Source organism: Molothrus aeneus, chromosome 27 (assembly GCF_037042795.1).
Source record: "Molothrus aeneus isolate 106 chromosome 27, BPBGC_Maene_1.0, whole genome shotgun sequence".
Classification (NCBI taxonomy): Eukaryota; Metazoa; Chordata; class Aves; order Passeriformes; family Icteridae; genus Molothrus; species Molothrus aeneus.
In genome coordinates, this window is record NC_089672.1 from 5,882,174 (window position 1) to 5,897,436 (window position 15,263).

The following is a 15,263-nucleotide window of genomic DNA, read 5'->3' on the forward strand; positions in this document are numbered from 1 at the left end:
GGGAGATGTAGTCCCTCAAGGGGCCGTCCCGCCGCTCTCCCCGCTTCTCCCGCCGCACCGACCCCAGCTCGCGGGGCGGCCGAACCACCCCGCTCTGGAGGCTCCGACGCTACGGTCATTCCCCGGTTCGCCCCGCATCCGATCGGTGCGAAAGGGCAGACTACAACTCCCACCTCCCCTCCGCGCCTGAGGCGCTCGGACTCCAAGTCCCGTCGTGCCCCGCGCCTCGCGGCGGTGTTGTCGGCGGCCCCAAGATGGCGGCGGTGGCGGCGGGCGCGGCGGCCCCTCAGCAGCCGCCGCCGCCTCAGCAGCCGCCGCAGCCGGCGGGAGGCGGCGGGAGCGGCTCTGGGGAGGCGGCGGGAGCCGCGGGTGGTGCCGGAGGCGGCGGCGGAGGTGCCGGAGGCGGTGGCGGCGCAGCCGGGCCTGCTCCGGGCTCGGGGTCGGGCGGCGGCGCGGCCGCGGGCGAGTCGTGGTACCTGGCGCTGCTGGGCCTGGCCGAGCATTTCCGCACGTCCAGCCCGCCCAAGGTGCGGCTGTGCGTGCACTGCCTGCAGGCCGTACTGCCCCGCAAGCCCCCGGCCCGCATGGAGGCCCGCACGCACCTCCAGCTCGGCTCCGTCCTCTACCACCACACCCGCAACGGCGACCAGGCCCGCGGGCACCTGGAGAAGGCGGTGAGCGGGGCTGGGATGGCCTTGGGGGGCACGGGGGGCTTGGGAAGGGCGGAGCGGGGGGTGCCGCTGCGTGGAGAAAGGGCTGGGCGTGGTGGGGACGGGAGTTTGGACACTTGGAGAAGGTGAAGAGCAGCGGGAGGGGCGGCCGAGGGGTCCTGGCAGCTGGAAAAGATGAGGAGCAGGGCAGGGGGCGGTGGGAGGCTCCTGGCACGGACGGGGAGGGTGTTAGTGCCAGCCTAACCCGCTGTGTTCTCTTGCAGTGGCTGATATCCCAGCAGGTATCCTTTTCCCAGGACCCAGGAAGGGCTCCAAGCTCCAAACAGCTCCAAGGAAACTCCCAAAACACCTCAAGGGCCTGGGGGTGGGGGCATGGAATGGGTGTTTTAATCTGCTTCATCACAGAACCACGGAGTTTGGGTTGGAAGGGACCTTAAATTCCATCTCATCCCCATTTTCCTGAGGGTTTTTGGAGGCTTTGCTGCTGTTTTCCACACAGATTTTGTGGTTCCCTTAACCCTGGTGCCAGATCCCCCAGTTTGAAGATGTGAAGTTTGAGGCAGCCAGTTTGCTGTCGGAGCTTTACTGCCAGGAGGTGAGAGAAACCCCCCAAAACCCCTCTGTGCCCCTCGAATTTGGGTTTCTCCAGTCCTGCCAAAATCCCAGATTCCTCCAGTCCGCCCCAAATCCCAGATTCCACCAGTCCTGCCAAAATCCGAGATTCCTCCAATCCTCCCCAAATCCCGGATTCCTCCAATCCTCCCCAAATCCCGGATTCCTCCAATCCTCCCCAAATCCCAGATTTCTCCAATCCTATCCAACCCTACCTTGGACATTCCAAGGACGCAGCAGCCCCAGCCTTCTCCCATTTTATTTTTATTGCTTCCAACACTGTGATCCCTACCTCCCAGCCCTCCCTGGAGGGTTGAGCGTGGTTTTCCAGGGAATTCCAGGGCTGTGGGATTCCGGGATGCGGGTTTGTGGTGACCGGGGGTGTCTGTGTTGCAGAATTCCGTGGACACGGCCAAGCCCCTGCTGCGCAAAGCCATCCAGATCTCCCAGCAGACTCCCTACTGGCACTGCAGGCTGCTCTTCCAGCTGGCTGTGAGTCCTTGGAGCAGCAATTCCTTGGGGGGAAAAAATCCTACAAAAATCCTGGCATTTTTTTGGGATTCGTGGAGCAAATGCTGGATTTTCATGGCATTTTTTATTCCCATTTCAGCAACTGCACACGCTGGAGAAGGATTTGGTGTCAGCCTGTGACCTGCTGGGCGTGGGGGCGGAGTACGCGCGTGTGGTGGGCTCCGAGTACACCAGGTGACAGCGCTGCCCTCCGCAGGGATCCCTGCCCGGATTCCATGGGCATCCCTGCCCGGATTCCATGGGATTCCCTGCCTGGATTCCCTGGGCATCCCTGCCTGGATTCCCTGGGCATCCCTGCCTGGATTCCCTGGGCATCCCTGCCTGGATTCCCTGCCTGGATTCCCTGGGCATCCCTGCCTGGATTCCCTGCCTGGATTCCCTGGGATTCCCTGCCCAGATTCCCTGGGCATCCCTGCCTGGATTCCCTGCCCGGATTCCCTGGGATTCCCTGCCCGGATTCCCTGGGATTCCCTGCCCGGATTCCCTGGGATTCCCTGCCCGGATTCCCTGGGATTCCCTGCCCGGATTCCCTGGGATTCCCTGCCTGGATTCCCTGGGGATCCCTGCCCGGATTCCATGGGCATCCCTGCCTGGATTCCCTGGGGATCCGCCTGGATTCCCTGGGCATCCCTGCCTGGATTCCCTGCCTGGATTCCCTGGGATTCCCTGCCCGGATTCCCTGGGCATCCCTGCCTGGATTCCCTGCCTGAATTCCCTGGGGTTTCCTGCCTGGATTCCCTGGGCATCCCTGCCTGAATTCCCTGGGATTTCATCCCTGAATTCCGTGGGATTCCCTGCCTGAATTCCCTGGGGATCCCTGCCTAGATTCCCTGGGATTTCATCTCTGAATTCCCTGGGATTCCCTGCCTGAATTCCTTGGGATTCCCCGCCTGACTTCCCTGGGATTTCATCCCTGAATTCCATGGGATCTCCTCCCCCAACTCCCCAGGAATTCCTCTATCAATTCCCTTAAACCTCTTTTTCCCTCTGTTTTTAGAGGGAGAAAAATCGGATTTTTTTTCCTGGTGTTTTTCTCTTTGTGGATGGAATAATTTCTTTTGGAATTTAACTTTATTTTCTTTCATTCCAGAGCCCTCTTTCTGCTCAGCAAGGGGATGGTGAGTGGAACTCTTTTAAAAATAAATTATTTCCTGTTTAATTGTAAATTCCAGAGGATTTTTTTAATTTGTTGGGGGGAGGGTTGATCAGGATTCTTCAGGATAAATCCAGCTTTTTCCTCTCTTTTTTTTCTGGGAAAAATAAAAGGATTGTTGCAAATTTTCACTGGAGCTTTTGTAACGAGGGATGGGAAAGCTGGTGGGGTGAAAGGGCTGTGGGAATCAGGTGAATATTCTGATCCTAATCCCTGGAATTGGGGAATCCATGGAATTGTTTGCCTTGGTGGAACAAGGGATAGCTTCCACTATCCCAGGCAGCTCCAGCCGGGCTTTGGGCAATTCCAGGCTTGAGGCAGCCCCGTTTCCCACGGGGAATTGTCACTCCCCGAGGGTTTATCCTGACAAACGTTCCTGGATTTTCCTTGGAATTGCAGCTGCTGCTGATGGAGAGGAAGCTGCAGGAGGTGCACCCGCTGCTGACGCTGTGTGGGCAGATCGTGGAGAACTGGCAGGGCAACCCCATCCAGAAGGAATCCCTCAGGGTCTTCTTCCTGGTCCTGCAGGTCACACATTACCTGGACGCCGGCCAGGTGCGTGCCACGTTCCAGCTGGGAGTTTGGGACGGGGATATTCCATAAAAAATCAGCCCTGAGGGGATTTTTGGGGTTTTCTTTGCAATTGAAGCAAACTCCTGTTGGTTTTATTCCCAAATTCAATGGAAAGTGAGGCAATCACGTTAATTCGGAGATGTTGTCCATGATATTTCTATATCCATACTGGTCTCTGTTGCTTCCCTGGTGTGTGGGAGGGAACAAAGGAATTTTGGGGGATTCTGGGAATATTTTGAGCATCCTTGGTGCCGTTCACCCCCACGAAGTGCTGGGGGTCACCAGTCCTAAGCCAAGCCCCTGAATACGGGCATTAGCACTTGGCTGGGAAGTTCCCCTCTCCCGAGCGCTGCAGCAGCGCGTGGAACGGGAATGCTGTGTGCAAGCCCAGGAATGCGTGTGCTGGCAGGTGAAGAGCGTGAAGCCGTGCCTGAAGCAGCTGCAGCAGTGCATCCAGACCATCTCCACCCTGCACGACGACGAGATCCTGCCCAGCAACCCCGCAGACCTCTTCCACTGGCTGCCCAAGGAGCACATGTGTGTGCTGGTCTACCTGGTGAGAGCTCCCTGTCCTGCTAATTGCCACTTAATGAGGGGGCACGAGGGCTTGGGGGGCAGCAGGGATGGGGCTCGGGGCTGCTGTGGGCGGATTCTCCCTCAGCGACCCTGGGCTGATGCTGAGGGGGCTGCTCAGGGTGTGAGGAGATTGCAGGCTGGAAATGGGAATTAATTAATTGATTGTTAGATGATTTATTAATTAGTACCTGACTCAAATGGAAATGGAGTTATTCGTACGAATCAGAGCCAGTTTGGCTTGATTTTATCAACTGTTTGGTGCTTTTATTTCCCCTCAATGTCCGTGGGGTGATGCTGAGGGAGCTGCTCAGTGTGTGTGGAGATTCCAGCCTGGAAATGGGATTCAGTTAATAAATAATTAATTAACTGATTATTCAATACCCCAGTCAATTGAAAATGGAGGTATTTGTACAAATCAGGCTACTTTGGCCTTATTTTCTCAGCTGCTTGGTATTGGTTCTGCCTCAGCGTCCGGGGTGATGCTGAGGGGGCTGCTCAGTGTGCGTGGAGATTCCAGCCTGGAAATGGGAATTAATTAAATAATAACTCATTAATTGGTTAATTAATACCTGATTCAGATGAAAATTAGGTCATTTGTACAAAGCAGAACCACTTTGGCTTAATTTTATCAACGTGAGAAGAGCTGGGCTTAGAATTGCTGAAGGAATTCGTTCCATTTCTTGGAGATGATTCCAATCCTTGGTAAAAAGTCTGGGATTTGAGGAATTCTGTGAATTCCCAGCCCTTCCCTCTCTGCACAGATAAATTTTGGGAATCATGGAATAGCTGGGGTGGGAAGGAGCTTTAAAATCATCCATTCCCACCCTCTCAGCCTCACCTCCCACTGTCCTGGGGTGCTCCAGGACCTTTCCAGGGATTTCTGCTGTGGGGATTGCATCCAGGGGAATTGCTGAGGGGGATAATCCTTGCTGTGCTTCCCTGCAGGTGACAGTGATGCATTCCATGCAGGCAGGCTACCTGGAGAAGGCTCAGAAGTACACGGACAAAGCCCTCATGCAGCTGGAGAAGCTCAAAAGTAAGGAAGAAGGGCTTGGAATTCAGCTGCATTCCAGGGAAATCTTGGGAAATCCCATTATTTATTCCTCATTTAAACCCATCCCACGGCCTTGTTGAGCTGCTGGGTCAGCCTGAAACTAAAACTAAGATTAAACCCCTGCTTTTAAGGCTGGGTGCTGGCTTTGGAGTACAAATTCAACTTTTTGGGTTTTTTTTTTTTGGATGTGATTTGAATAATTCCATAAATCCCTGACGGAATTGCTCCTGCTCCTTCCCCAGTGCTGGACTGCAGCCCCATCCTGTCCTCATTCCAAGTGATTTTGTTGGAACACATCATCATGTGCAGGCTGGTCACGGGACACAAAGCCACAGCCCTGCAGGAGGTAACGTGGGGATCCCAGCATTTCCCGGCTGGGAAAGGCTCCCAAAAATGGGAATGTTCTGCAGGAACAGCCTCTAAAACGCGGGAATTGCAGTTCTGGGCTCAGGTGGGAATTCCTGCTGGGTTATTCGTGGATGCAGCCAGCCTTGGCGGGGCTCAGGACCTGGGAAATGTGGGATTGGCTCCCCTGAAATGTTCGTTTAAGGGCACTTTGGGATTGATCACGGGATAATCAGTAACTGGTTGGGTCGACACCTTCCTGGTGGCAATTCCAGGCTGATTCCAGTGGGTTTTTTCCCATTCCATCAATTCCAGAGTGGCTCCTTCCTCTTCAGGTTCCTGCCTTGCCCAGATGTTTTCCAGTTTTTCACATTCCTGCTTTTCCTCCTCTTCCCTGGTTGATTTGGGTTGTTCCAGAGGAAACTGCACTTTTTTTTTTTTTTTCCCCATTTTTCCAATAATTTTAAAACCCAGGGAATCCATCCTGGGCCTGGATCATCCAATCCCTGCTGTCAGCTTTACTGGGAATGTGCTGGGAATGGCAGGGATTCAGCCTCCTGCTTCAGTCTCCTGAAACTCACCCAATCCCAGATTTTGGGAGGTTTTATCCCACTTTTCCTGGAGCATTTCGGGAGGGATCCGTGGCTGTGAATCCCAGGGGGTGGAGGAAACCCTTCCAAAGCAGCTGGAATGTGGGAGGGATGTGAGGAAATCCCTTCTCCTGTGCTGGCAGCACACCCAGCCTCCCCTTTGGTCCAGGACTGCGGATCCTGGAGCCGATCCCTGCAGCCGTGAGGGGTGCAAGGAGGGGATTTGGGGCGTAAAACTGAGGGAAAAGCGTCAGAATGGGGAATTGTGTTCTTGCCCAGATCTCCCAGGTCTGCCAGCTGTGCCAGCAGTCGCCCAGGCTCTTCTCCAACCACGCTGCCCAGCTGCACACGCTCCTGGTGAGTTTGGGGTCGCGGCTGGGAGTTCTGCATCCCCCCGGAATTCCGGAGATTCCCCGGGAATTACAGAGCTGCACCCTGCGCTGCTGGGGGAGCTCATCCCCACCTTGGAACCCTGCGGGAACAGAATTCCAGGATGGCTCGCGCGGGCAGGGGCGCTTCCCGCTCTCCTAAGTTGCTCCAGCAATTCCTGGAGAGAAAAGTCCCACCTTTCTGTGGAGAAAATTCCTGGGATTTGGCTTTGCCTGGAAGCTTTTGACATCCAGGCCTTGTCTGGCAGCAGTTCCTTCATGAAGGGAGGGGAATTTGGGAGGAATCAGATGGAAAAGGGGAATCCAGGGATTTCAGTTGTGCCCACTGGAGATGGCTTTATGTGGGAATTATAGAAGGTGAAAGGTTTTCATAGGAAATACTGAATTTTCCACAATTTTAATAAAGATTTTTTAGCTAAATTAAGTTTTTTCCCCATGAATAATTTATTTTAAAGGACATTTTGTGGAAATTCCTTATTTTCTCCACACCTGAGACTCGTTGCTCCCTTTTTCCTGCTGTTATCCCAATATTTCCATGGATTTGGGAATGTTTTGGGCTGCATTCCTAAAAATATCCTTTCTTTTCCAGGGTCTCTACTGCATCTCTGTCAACTGCATGGATAATGCAGAAGCACAATTCACTACAGCACTGAGGGTGAGATTTTATTCCCAAATTTTCTCCTGGAAACTTAAGGATGGCAATTTGAATTTGGAAGGGAAACCTTCCTTAATTCCATTATTTATTAGCAATTTTCCTTGGATCGGGGGGGGGGGGGGGGGGGGAATTTTTAACATCAAAATATCAACGTGTGACTTTTTTAGCCAGGATTTTTTAATGGGAACGAGCAAATCGTGAGGAAAAGAGTGAAATGTTTGGGAATTCTCTCCTTTCCAGCTCACAACCCACCAGGAGCTGTGGGCGTTCATTGTCACCAACCTGGCCAGCGTCTACATCCGGGAGGGGAATCGGCACCAGGAGGTGAGCTGGGCTCTCCCTAATCCTGCTTTTCTGTGGAGAAAATCCCTGGGAATTCCCTTTTCCTGGGTGTTTTTGCCATCGGGGCCTTGCTGGCAGAGTTTCATTCATGAGGGGCTTGGGAAATCCCAACTTTCTGTGGAGAAAATTCCCGGGATTTGCCTTTTCCTGGGTGTTTTTGCCATCAGGGCCTTGCTGGCAGAATCTCATTCATCAGGGGTTGAGAAATCCCAACTTTCTGTGGAGAAAATTCCCGGGATTTGCCTTTTTCTGGGTGTTTTTGCCATCAGGGCCTTGCTGGCAGAATCTCATTCATGAGGGGCTTGGGAAATCCCAACTTTCTGTGGAGAAAATTCCCGGGATTTGCCTTTTTCTGGGTGTTTTTGCCATCGGGGCCTTGCTGGCTGCAGCTCCTTCATCAGGGGTTGAGAAATCCCAACTTTCTGTGGAGAAAATCCCTGGGATTTGCCTTTTCCTGGGTGTTTTTGCCATCGGGGCCTTGCTGGCTGCAGCTCCTTCATCAGGGAGTGGGAATTCCCGAGAAATTGGCTGGAAAACTCCAAAAGTTCTGGATTATTCCCACAATTTCCCCCACTTTTTCTCCTAAATCCTGCTTTTCTGTGGAGAAAATTCCCGGGATTTGCCTTTTTCTGGGTAGTTTTGCCATCATGGCCTTGCTGGCAGAATCTCATTCATGAGGGGAGTGAGAAATCACAACTTTCTGTGGAGAAAATTCCTGAAATTCTGCTTTTCCAGGGCATTTTTTCCATCAGGGCCTTGCTGGCCACAGCTCCTTTGTCAGGGAGTGAGAAATCCCAGTTTTCTGTGGAGAAAATTCCTGAAATTCTGCTCTTCCTGGGTATTTTTGCCATCCGGGCCTTGCTGGCAGCAGCTCCCTCATGCGGGGAGCAAAAAATATCCTTAAAATTTGTGAATTCTTTGGTTAAATTCTGGTTTTCATTAATCAAATCCGATATCAAATTCATTATCAGATCCACCAGCTCCAAGTTTTCTGTGGGAATACAATTATCCATGAAATGCTGTGGAATTGGAAGAGATTTGGGATAAAACTTGGATTTTTGGGATCAAAACAAGCCTAAAATTCCCAATATTGGGATAAACATGGGCTGGTTTGGGTGGAATTTCACTGTTTTGGTGTTGATTTTTCCTTGGAAAATCGAGTTGTCCTTTTCCTCTCCCACTTTCCAGCTCTACAGTTTATTGGAAAGGATAAATCCCGACCACAACTTCCCAGTGAGGTGAGAATTCCCAAAAATCCCAACATTCCGGGCTGGGAATGACAGATTTCCAGCAGCATTTTCAACAAATTAGGGGGAAAAAATCCAACTTAACTCCAAGGGGAAACTTGGGAGGATTTGGAGGTGAAATTCCTGGGAATTTGGGTGGGATCCTGAGGTATCCATGGTTTTTTTCCATAGTTCTCACTGTCTGCGGGCTGCAGCCTTCTACATCCGAGGGCTCTTCTCCTTTTTCCAGGGAAGATACAACGAGGCCAAGTGAGTCCAAGCCCTGGGAAGAGTGGGGAAAATGTAGGGAAAACGTTGGAAAAGTCACCCTGGCTTTTCTGGGATGGGAGTGGGAATGCCCAGGCTTTGTGTCCATCCCATTCCCACGGATTTCCTCTGGAATGTGGCGGGGGTTGAGCCCTTTCCTTGGGAATCCTCGGGAATCACTCCCCGCAGTCCTTGGGAATACTTGAGAACCTGGGGCTGTTACTCTCTGGAACCTCGAGGAACCCTTGGGAATTTCGGGCATTTTATTCCCTTCAATTCCAGGGAATCCTTGGGAATTTTGGGCATGTTATTCCCCGGAATCCTTGGGAATTTTGGGCATTTTATTCCCTTCAATTCCAGGGAATCCTTGGGATCTCATTCCCTGGAATCCTTGGGAATTTTGGGCATTTTATTCCCCGGAATCCTTGGGAATTTTGGGGTTTGAATCCCAAGGAAGCCCTGGGAATCTCCTGCCTCTCGTTCCTTGCCCAGTCCAGGAGAAAGCCCAGGGATTCCCTTTCTCTGAGCTCCTTTATCCCAGCTGCTGCCCCTCCATCCTCGCAGGAGTCCCCCCAGGCTGCTGGGGCTGGGCTCCAATCCCGTTTTTCCCGTTTTTCCCGTTTTTCCAGGCGTTTTCTGCGGGAGACGCTGAAGATGTCGAACGCCGAGGACCTGAACCGCCTGACCGCCTGCTCGCTGGTGCTGCTGGGCCACATCTTCTACGTGCTGGGCAACCACAGGGTGACTCCAGAGCCCTCCCCACCCCGCGTCCTGCAAGGGGCATTCCCAGAAAAAATCCCCAAAAAATCCCGAAGGAAATCGGGATACGGGTGGAAATAATGGGATTTTTAAGGGTTTTTTTAGTGCTGTCGCATCAAAAATCGGGATTTTCTTCCCTCTGGATCATCCAAATCCCTCCCAGTCCCAGGAATTCTGAAATTGGCATTCCCAGAACTGATCCCCAGAAAAATCCCGACTGAAATCGTGGAATCCTTGGGAATCCTTTGCCCTACAATCCCAAGGAATCTTTAGGAATCTTGGGTTTTATTCCTTTCAATCCCAGCAAATCCTTGGGATCTGATTCCTTTCCGTCACAGGGAATCCCTGGCAACCTTGGGATTTTATTCCCTTGCACACCATGGATTCCTTGGGAATTTTGAGATTTTATTCCATTGCACACCATGGATTCCTTGGGAATTTTGAGATTTTATTCCCTTCAATCCCAAGCAACCCTTGGGAATCTTGAGCGTTTTCCTGCCTTCCACCCAAAAATCCAATTTCCCACCGGGAATTTTCCATCTTTTCCACTCAATCCGTGCTAGAAAGGGCGGGGAAAAAAAAATCCCCAAACGCCAATTTTCCCCTTTCCCTTCCCGGTTTCCCTAGGAAAGCAACAACATGGTGGTGCCAGCCATGCAGCTGGCCAGCAAGATCCCAGACATGTCGGTGCAGCTCTGGTCCTCTGCCCTGCTCCGGGGTAAAGCCGGGAGCTGGGAGCAGCCTGGGAGAGCGTGGGGAATGGGAACGGGCAGCGCCACGGGACAGAGCTGGGATGGAGCCTCTGGGAGACTGGGAGTGAAGGGGAAATGTGGAGCTGGTCCTGAGGGTGGGAATGAAACAGCCTGAGCGAGGGGGGATCACAGAGACAACGCGGGGATTATCCCAAGGGAATGGGAAATGGGAATGGGCAGCGCCAGGGGCGATTCAGGGTCAGGGATTGTCCTGGAAAACCTGGGAACAGCCTCGGGGAGGGTGGGAATGCCAAGGAGAGCCTGGGGCTGATCCCAGGGCTGGGAATGTGCAGGCCCAGGAGCTGATCCCAGACGGGGAAGGGGCTCCAGGAGAGCTGGAGAGGGCTTGGGATAGGGGATGGAGGGATGGGAATTCCAGGGGAATGGATTTGGGATGGGAATGAGGATTTTGGGAAGGAATTCTTGCTGGGATGGTGTGGAAGGAATGGGCTGGAATCCCAAGAATTCCTTTGGAAAAGGGAAAGATTCAGGATCTCTGTGGAACTTCTGGGGCAGATTTTGCCTCCAGTTGAGGCAATTTCGGGATCTTATTCCCTGCTATCCTAAGGAATTCCTGGGAATTCGGGGATTTTATTCCCTAAAATCCCAGGGAATCCTTGGGATATTTTGGTGCAGACCCCAGACCCAGGGAGGTTTTTTGGGATGGATCCCAGGATTTCTCTGCCCTTTCCAGACCTGAACAAGGCGTGTGGCAATGCCATGGACGCCCACGAGGCCGCCCAGATGCACCAGAACTTCTCCCAGCAGCTGCTCCAGGACCACATCGAGGCCTGCAGCCTCCCCGAGCACAACCTGATCACGGTCAGCGCCCAGGAGTTCCCAAAATTCCCCAAAAATTCCCCAAATTGCCCGTGGCAAAAAGGACCCTCGTCATTTTTATACTTTTTTATTTAAATGTTGTTTTTTTAGTGCTGTCGCATCCAAAGTTGGGCTTTTCCTCCCTCTGGATCATCCAGATCCCTCCCCAGTCCTTGGAATCCTGCAATTGGCATTCCCAGAAAGAAATCCCTCAAAAATATCCCAAAGAAAATCAGGATAAGGGTGGGAATGGGATTTCTGAAGGGTTTTTTAGTGCTGTCGCATCAGAAGTTGAGATTTTCTTCCCTCTGGATCATCCAAATCCCTCCCAGTGGGATTTTGGCTTTAAAATCCCCCCAAAAAACTCTGGAAAAGCAAATCCCATCAGGGTTCCCTGGTGGAATTTGGGATTCCCTGGGAATTCCATGATCCTGAGGGAATTTTTCCCATTTTTCCTGGGATTTTGGCTTTGAAATCCCAAAAAAAACCCCTGGAAAACCAAATCCCAGCGGGATGAGGGGTTGGGATTTGGGATCCCTGGGGCGGGGAGGGGTTTCCTGGGAATTCTGAGATGCTGAGGGAATTTTCTGGGAATTTCTCCCGGGATTCTGATCCCGTTTTTCCCTTGCAGTGGACGGATGGACCTCCCCCGGTCCAGTTCCAGGCCCAGAACGGCCCCACCACCAGCCTGGCCAGTCTGCTGTGAATTCCAGGAAAACTCCAGGAAAACTCCTGGAAAAAAATCCAGGAAAACTCCAGGATATCCACCAACAATATCCCGGGAGGGGGAAAAAAAGAAAGAAACGTCAAAAACTTGGGAAAAGAAACAAAAAAAGTCCATGGAAAAGCTTCCGAATTCCCTCTGGTAGTGAGAAAAACCCAGGAATTTTCCAGGGATTCCCAGAGCCTCCGGAGCTGCTTTTCCAGGTGGGAATGTCCAGGTGAATCCCAAGGTTGGATCCTGCAGGGAATTGCCAGGAAAGGCTGGGAATCCTCGGGGATAAGGGGATGAGGAAATCATGGATTGGATTCCCAGCTGGAATTCCCCCAGGGGAAGTTCCCATTTTTTTGGGAAGGAGGAATTCCAGGATTTCCTGGGCCGTCCCTCCCGCAGCCACAGCTCTCCCCACGCCGTTGGGATCGGGACAAAGCCGGAGTTTTCCGGCCGATCCCAGATTCTTCCAGGCTGAAGGCACCACCTGTGCCTTAAGGATTCCCAAATCCTGGGAATAAACCCCAATCCAGAGGTTTGGGATGGAATTCCAGCCTTGCCCTCGGCGCAAAATTCCCTTTTCCAGGTTAAATTCCCTGGTTTTAGCCCACTGTTCCTTTGGGTTTCCTAGAAATCTGGAAATGCTGAATCCCGGAAAAAAGCTGGAAGTTTTTCCAGGATCCCAGCAGTGCCTGGGGTGGAACTGAGTTGTTTTTCCCAGTTGGAATTTCTCCAGATTTCTGGGAAAGGGGGAGGGAAGAGAACTCTGGAATTCTTGGAGAGAGGAAAACCAAAGCCCTGGAACTGCCAGGGATTTTTGGGAATTTTTAATCCCACCTGGCTGGGAAGGAACCTTAAAATTCCCTTAAAATCCCTTTAAAATCCCCTCATTCCCATCATTTTTTCCTTCCCAAATCTCATCTTTTTCCAGAGCAAGGAATTCTTTTTCCACCCAGATTCCTCAATTTTTCCCTCTGGAATTCATTCCAGGGATGAGGTTTTTTTGTCCCATTCCCAAAAAAAATTGGATTTTCCAGGGTTTTTTTCTATGGAAATCCTGGTCCTAGGTCTGCAAAGGACCTGGAAGTTTTGGGGATTGAGAGTTTTTATTCTGGATTTTTTTTTTTTTTTTGGGATTAAGGAAAATCCTTGGTGCCATTGGAACTCAAGAAAACAGGGAAAAAAAATCCCCCAAAATTCCCAAATCCAGGGATTTTCCAGCCTGAATCCGGGGCTGCAATTCCCATGGGAAATTCCAGTGGCTCCTGGGGTTTTTTTGGGATATTTGGGATCCCACTGAGCCAGAGCCATCCCAGGAATTTTGGGATCTGGGGATTTTCATCAGGAACTGGGGCAGTTTTCCCAGTTTTTGACTTTTTTGGGAAGCACACTCCCAGTTTTTATTTCCTCTGGGGTGCAGCAATTCCCTGGAATCTTTTTCCTTGGAATTTTCCTGGCTTGGGAAAGGCTGAAATCCCCAAATCCCAGCCAGGAAATCCAAATTTTCCTTTCTAACTCCATAATGTTCCAGAATGTTCTGGAATTTCAGGCCCAAGTCAGATCCAGCTTGGAATTTTGGGCTCAAATTCCCAAATTTTGGGCTGGAAAAGCCTCGGGATGATCCCAATCCCAGGGCAGGGACACTTCCACTATTCCAGGCTGCTCCCGCCTGCATTTGAGCACTTCCAGGGCAGCCAAATCCCAAAAACTTTGGGAAAAACCCGGAAAAAAATGGGGGGAAAATGGGGGAAAATCCCAATTCCGGAGAGCTGTGGTTGGGGCTGAGCTTTGGGAATTCCCCAGTGGGAAAAGAGCCTTTCCCACCCCCCGGAGACGCCGAGGAAGGAGCAGACTCCCAAAAATTCCCCGAAATTCCCAATTTTCCGCCTTCAATCTCCCGTGAAAATCCATCAAAATCGGTGAAACAGCCGGAAAATCCCTTGGGAATCCTGGGGGGGTTGGTGTGGGAGCTCTGAGCTGATCCCGGCTCCTGAGGGCTCCTCCCGCCGCCGGAATTCCCAAATCCCCAAATTCCTGGCGGAAATTCCAATGTACAGAGCTTTTTACCATTGTATATTAAATTATTTAATAGCTTTTTGTGGCAGCTTTTCCTTCTTTTTTTTTTTTTTTTTTTTAATGGAGCAGAGCTGGGAAGGAGGAGCTGAAATTCCTTGGAATTTTGAAAGAAAAGAGGAAAAAGGGAAACCAAACCTGTGGGATTAAATCCCTGCGGGAACGATCCCAAATCCCTGCGGGAATGATCTCAAATGCCACTGGGAATGATCCAAAATCCCAATGGAAATGATCCCAAATCCCACCAGGAATGATCCCAAATCCCAGGATTAAATCCGTGCAGGAATGATCCCAAATCCCATCAGGAATCACCTCAGATCCCACCAGGAATGATCCCAAATCCCACCGGGAATGATCCCAGGGTTAAATCCCAATGGGAATGACCCCAGATCCCACCGGGCCTGATCCCGGCGGAGCAGCCGGACCGGACCGGGCCGCTCTGACCCAGATCAGCTCCGGAGTCACCGAGCGGGGCCGGCCCCTCCTCATGCCCGGCACGGGGCCCTGTCCCTGCCCCCGGGGCCGCTCCCGCCGCGAGTCCCGGGCCTCAGCCGGCCCGGCCGCCACCCCGCCCGCAGAACCGGCTCCGCCGGCCGCGGGGCCTCCCCCGCTTCCTGCCGCCGGCCCCCCCTATCTGCGGCCCCAGCGCGGCCTGCGCGGGCGGATAAGGGCGGCGGGACCGGCCCCTCCCCGCGCCGCCATCACCTCAGCCGGCCCCGGGAGGAGCCAGCGCGGCCCGGCCCCGGGGGAACGGCCGCGAGCCGCCGGGCCCGGCCCGCTGCACCGCCCCCTGCCCGCGGGCCGCACCCTCATTGGCTGCTCCTGGGTGAACCCTGTATACTATTGGATGTTTCAGCTATCAATCAAATACAAACCACGCCTCCTCCCTCCCTCACAGCGGGGCCGCGGCGCGCACCACGGGGTCGCGCCGCTGATTGGTCAATATGACCGTCGATCAAAACCAAACCGCGCCTTTTCATCACTGCTTACTACGGGGGCGGGGCTACTGCTGACTCTTCGCGCCGATTGGCTGCACGGCAGGCAACCCACCTTCCTATTTGCCGACGCGGCTGCCAATCATTAGTTTAAAGATTAAAAAAACCCCACCCAACGCAGCGCCCCAGGCCTGGGCAGGGGGCGTGGCCGGGCGCGAGGGTGTCCCAA

The 15,263-nt window shown here is 52.7% G+C and overlaps 1 protein-coding gene across 1 annotated transcript; it reads left to right on the forward strand.

Annotated features, from left to right (window-relative positions):
- The first annotated feature begins 254 nt into the window (after positions 1-254).
- On the forward strand, positions 255-14,120 carry MAU2 (MAU2 sister chromatid cohesion factor). Its single transcript, XM_066566206.1, has 19 exons — positions 255-674; positions 935-952; positions 1,201-1,266; positions 1,680-1,775; positions 1,894-1,988; positions 2,905-2,932; positions 3,367-3,522; positions 3,950-4,096; positions 5,062-5,152; positions 5,413-5,516; positions 6,385-6,462; positions 7,084-7,149; positions 7,390-7,473; positions 8,680-8,729; positions 8,910-8,987; positions 9,614-9,725; positions 10,371-10,461; positions 11,190-11,317; positions 11,946-14,120. Exons 1-19 carry the CDS (start codon positions 255-257, stop codon positions 12,018-12,020), a joined length of 1,983 nt encoding a protein of 660 aa, XP_066422303.1. The 3' UTR covers positions 12,021-14,120.
- The last annotated feature ends 1,143 nt before the right edge of the window (positions 14,121-15,263 follow it).